This window comes from Pelecanus crispus, chromosome 1 (genome assembly GCF_030463565.1).
Source record: "Pelecanus crispus isolate bPelCri1 chromosome 1, bPelCri1.pri, whole genome shotgun sequence".
Taxonomy (NCBI): domain Eukaryota; kingdom Metazoa; phylum Chordata; class Aves; order Pelecaniformes; family Pelecanidae; genus Pelecanus; species Pelecanus crispus.
The window spans coordinates 142,760,338-142,765,354 of record NC_134643.1 but is presented as its reverse complement, the minus strand read 5'-3'; the positions used below and the strand labels follow the sequence as shown (position 1 = coordinate 142,765,354).

Genomic DNA, 5,017 nt, shown 5'->3' with positions numbered 1-5,017 from the left:
GGCCGGGGCTTCCAATTCCCCCAGCGAGGCGCTGGGCACATCTGGAGCCCTGCGGCGGGGGCAGCCGGCCCGGCCGGGGGGCGCCGAGCCGCTGCCGGGGAGCGGGGCCGGGCGGCGGGGCCGGCCGGAGCTATTGCCTGCCGGCCCGGCACCAAAGCGTGGCCTGGCCTTGGGGGGGTGTCTGTCTGTCTGTCTGTCTGTCCTTTGCAGCAGGGTTGCAAGGACGGCAATGGGATTTTGTTCTTTCTTTTGCAGCAGGGTTGCAAGGACAGCAATGGGATTTTATTTCCTTTGCAGCAGGGCTGCAGGGACAGCAATGGGATTTTATTCGCTCCTTTGCAGCAGGGTTGCAAGGACAGCAATGGGATTTTTCCCTCCCTGCAGCAGGGTGGCGAAGGCAGCGTGGGAAGGGGAGGGGCGGGGGGCAGCTCCCGGCGCTCTGAAGGGGCGAGGGTTTCGTCTTTTCCTTCTAAATGCGGAAATTTGAGTAACAGCAGCAGCGAGCTGGTATTGCTCAACCGGGAGAGGGGCACGCAGGGAGCTGAAGCAAAAACCACCCCACGCCTCAAACCGAGCACAGCGCTCCGCCGCTGCCGAAGGTCACCGGCGGCTGCCCCTGTCCCCCTGCCCCCTGCCCCCCTGCCCTCTGCCCCCTGTTCCCCTGCCCCCGCCCCGGGGCGGCGGCGCCGGGGATGAGGGGGGGGAAGCCAGCGCCAGCGGCCCCACCCCCCCCCCACCCTGGGCCGTTCCGGGGGTGCCTCCCGCACCCGGGGTCCCTCCCGGGGACCGGCACCGGGGACGGAAGGCGGGGCGATTTTTGGTTTTAAGGGCGTGCGCGCGTGGCTGTGTGTGTGTAGCGGTGTGTGCGTGTGCGCGGCGGGGGGGGGGGGGGGGGGAGAGGGTTGGGCGGCGGAGGGAGGGGAAGGAAGCAAGGCGGGGGGAGAAGAAAAAAAAAAAAAAGGCGGAAAGCGGCGAAATGGTTAGCGGGTGACATCACCGGCATTTGCATAGGCGCGGGGATAAAACCGCCCGGCCAGCGAGCGCCCTTTATACTGGCGTGTGCGGAGCGGCGGCAGCAGCGAGCGGCGGGGCTGAGCATCACCGCGCGGCGACACCGGTGGGTCCCGCCGCCCCCCGGCCCCCCCGGCGCGGGCAGCGCGAGCCCCTGCCCGCCACCCCTGCCGGGGAGGGACCGCGGGCAGGGCAGGGCAGGGCGCGGGGGCTGTTGGCCGGGGGGGGGGGTGGCTGGGGGCTATTGTTTTCGGGGGGGGGGGGGTATGTCGGGGGGCCGCGCCGCTGCAGGGCGGTGGCGTGCGCGCCGGCAGCCGGCTTTGTTGCCGTCCCAGGGCTTTTATTTTTTAATTCGCTTTCCCTTAACGAGTTAAAAACGCGGTCAGCGCCGGGCGCTTCCTTGCTCTTGTGCTCCGCAGCGCGCAAATACTGGGAGTTGCCCCCGGCGGCGGCTGGCGGCGGGCGGCGCTGCCTTTGATGCTGGCTTAAATTCAGGCGTCGTTAAATGACCATTATCTTTAAATCTGCCGGGGCTCGAGCGGCTGATTTTCGGCGTGCGTCGAGTTTTTCGGCTCCCGCGGCGGCGCGGCTCCCCGCCTTGGGTGCGGCGGGCGCGGCCCCGCCGCCGGCCGGGGGGGGGGGAGCGGGGGGGGGGAGCGGGGTGGGCGCCTTTGGGGGGGCGCCGGCGGGGCCGGGGAGCCCTCGCCGGGGTTAACGGGCTCCTGCCTTGTGTGCGCAGAGTCACCTGCCAACATGTCCGACAAACCAGACATGGCTGAGATCGAGAAATTTGACAAGTCCAAATTGAAGAAGACAGAGACGCAAGAGAAAAACCCGCTGCCTTCAAAAGAAAGTGAGTGCGGGAAGGGCGGGCGGGCGGGCAGGGCGGGAGGGGGGCGGGAGGAGACAAAGAGGGGCGCAGGCGGGGAGCAGGGGTGCCGCGGGAGCGGGGCGGAGGGAGGGCACCCGCGGTGGCTGTGCCAGACTGCAAAAACCTGAACCCACCGCCTCGTAGCGCTTACGTTACAATTATTCGCGTTTCTATTTTGAGATCCGTTTTGCTACATCTGTTTCTTTTTTTTTTTACAAATTCTAGGACTTGTCATGTGAATGCATTTCAGGTTCTCGATCTTTATTTTATTTTATGTTTTTTTTTCTCTCCTTTTCTGTTTTCTTCCCCCGTTTTAGCAATTGAACAGGAGAAGCAAGCGGGTGAATCGTAATGAAATCTGCCCTTCCAAATTATGCACTGTACATTCCACAAGCATTGCCTTCTTATTTTACTTCTTTTAGCTGTTTAACTTTGTAAGATGCAAAGAGGTTGGATAAAGTTTAAAATGACTGTACTGCCCCTTTCACATCAAAAGAATAGAGAGAACTACTGACACTGAATGAAGGCGCTGCCTTTCCCTCTGCCTGTCTGGCTTTGGTCCTGGTGGCATGAAAGAGCTTGCATGTTGATGAAAGAAGAACTTGGGTGGGACTACAGTAAACTAGAGTAACACACGAATATTTGCAAAGCTGTACCAAGGTCCTGCGAGCTGTAAAATGCAGTTAATCGAGTGCCATTTTTTTTTTTTTTGTTCAAATGATTTTAATTATTGGAATGCACAATTTTTTTAATATGCAAATAAAATGTTTTAAAACCTGGATGGTATTTATGTCCTCTATTTGGAGAACTGTATCAAAGGATATGAAGCCTAAAAGCCGGTACTGAGACACGGGATACTATCAGACCTTTGGAGATGACTCAAACCTCAATCACCATGCTCATTTTTTTTTTGATGTGTGCTCTCGCCATTAGATAAATTTGCATTCCTCGAAGCTAGCTTTTAGGCAATTTCAGTTAAAAATTGCATGACTTAGAATTTGTTACCATGTGAGTATATCACTTTAAATATTTCTTATTCAATATTTAGAGATTGATAAAGGCAAAAAATTTGGCTACGCTTATTGCTTTGCCCCACCCATAGCATAGCTCTTTTAGTAAGAACTGTTCTGTACTGTAGCACAGATTCAACCTCGGTTGTATAAATCCATAATTGGTTTAATTAATAATTAAGACTTGTTCTGCTGATACAGTATTTAAAGGAAGATGGAACGTGAATTTTAAGCCCAAGGTTGAACATAAGGTTTTTAATACTCTAAAGCTATTTTACTGGATTGTGTCCCATGCAAAAAAAAAAATCATTTTGCTGAAATGTTAGTCATGTTTTGAACACTTTTATAACCTCTTAATGGCTACTTGGTCCTGAGAATTGGTATCAAAGAATAAAAAGCTTCAGTTTCTTTACTAATTCAAAGCTAACCATTTGGGGACAAAAACATCATGGTAACTTAGAAAATTAAGATGGCATTGAATCTTATATGCAAATAGCAACACTCCACACTGCTGGTTTATGGCAGTTCATTCAGGCCTCGGATACTTTTTCGTTATTCTTCCTCAAATGACAGCAGGTAAAATGTGTGGTCCATGGAGGTCAGTAGGAGTTGACTTCAGTAGTCATGGATTTAATCCATTACTCACTTCAATTTGAAGGGAGTAATTAACATTCTGGAAAAAAATGCTGTCAGCCTGTAGGAGGGTGGTGAGCACAGTTCTTCAGTGCCTTAGTTTCACATTCAGGGCTGAGCCTGTATTCATTTCAACCAGTTCCTATGAAGCAGTATTAGTCTCTCTGGGGAAGCCTGGGTTTTGCTGAGGCTGCTGACTTGGGGGGAGCAGGTCACATATATTTGGGGTTTTGTCCTACCACCTCTCCCTAGCAGCATCTGACTGCATCAACAAACTCTGTCCTTGAATTTACACCAGTGAGGGCAGTGGGGCTGTCTGCCTGCACGTTTGGTGGGTGTCTGTGCTGCTGGAGAAGGAGGAGCCCTGAGGTGCTGTGTATTTGGGGGTGCAGTCCCCAGCCTCCCAGCAGTGGAAAGTTTGCAGAATCTAGTGATGTGAATCTAGGATTCAGGCCTGAGATGTTTTGGTGCAGTCCACGAGAAGATTTGGAAAGTCCTGGTGGCATAAGGACCTCCAAAGTAATTTAAGATGGTGAGTTCAGAAATTAAAATAACCTTTTCTTGCACTTGTAAATGTTTCCAGCTTTCATTTTATTCCCCGGATATAATGGGGAAGGGATAGGAAACTTAGCTCTGAGTTTCTGAAAAGTCGATTAACAATCAGCTCCCAGCTACTGATCTTAATCAGGTAACACAGGATGTAACATGACTAAATTCAGAAGCGTACAGTCTGAACTGTACGTGCACAAATGAGTAGAAGCGAGCACTTGCTTACTGTGGATTCGTCTATGGGAAGAAAACCAAAGCAACGTATTTCTGACAGAGGCAAAGCATGAGATACACGTAGCTCTGTGTAAGTCAAGGAAAGCGCGTACTGTAAGCCGGCGTAGTTCAGCAGAACCGTAATGAGATAGGAGGCCTCTGGCTTCAGGATGGCGAGCCCAGAGTGATCAGAAGACAGTGCTGGCCAAAGGGTACCACCATCTGCGACGTGCCTGGTGGCCTCAGGCACATGGTAAGAGGTGGCGAGGCTCAGATCTGTTTTCAGGAGATACGGCAATAAGCTACTACTGCTGTTAGGAGCTCTGTTTCTGGGATCAGGGACTGAATAAAACACAAAATCAACTGGAAAGTAAACCTTCCAGGTCAAATTCAGGAATTGCTGGAGCCTGTCATCCCCTGCTTTACTCGTTATTTGGCTCTTTGCATATATTCAGAGAAAATTGTTGCAGATACTCACCGTGCTTTGCATAGGCAATATTGAGGTGGTCACATCTGACACCTACTTTACAGCAGTGCAATTGATGGCCTGAAAAATGAAAGCTCGGATGGATCGACTGTATAATACTCGGGGCTGCGTCTGCGCTGGTTGTTGGCTGTGGCTCATAAAGGAGACCAGTCTCTCGGGCTGTCAGTCTAGAAACTTTCATCAGCAACAAATTGACTAGGGGAAAAAAAAAAAAGAATACAGCCCAAAACGTGGTTACGAAAA

The 5,017-nt window shown here is 52.3% G+C and overlaps 1 protein-coding gene across 1 annotated transcript; it reads left to right on the top strand.

Annotated features, from left to right (window-relative positions):
* The first annotated feature begins 1,070 nt into the window (after window positions 1–1,070).
* TMSB4X (thymosin beta 4 X-linked) lies at window positions 1,071–2,661 on the top strand. The gene is made up of 3 exons (XM_075719642.1): window positions 1,071–1,117; window positions 1,751–1,864; window positions 2,200–2,661. The coding sequence occupies exons 2-3, from the start codon at window positions 1,765–1,767 to the stop codon at window positions 2,232–2,234; spliced, it is 135 nt and encodes a 44-aa protein (XP_075575757.1). The 5' UTR covers window positions 1,071–1,117; window positions 1,751–1,764; the 3' UTR covers window positions 2,235–2,661.
* Window positions 2,662–5,017: the final 2,356 nt, after the last annotated feature.

Excerpts from the sequence above, each read along its gene's own strand:
- TMSB4X (XM_075719642.1), top strand. The coding sequence starts at position 1,765 with ATGTCCGACAAACCAGACATGGCTGAGATCGAGAAATTTGACAAGTCC. Across the intron at positions 1,865-2,199 it reads CCCGCTGCCTTCAAAAGAAA|CAATTGAACAGGAGAAGCAA; the intron begins GTGAGTGCGGGA and ends CCCCCGTTTTAG.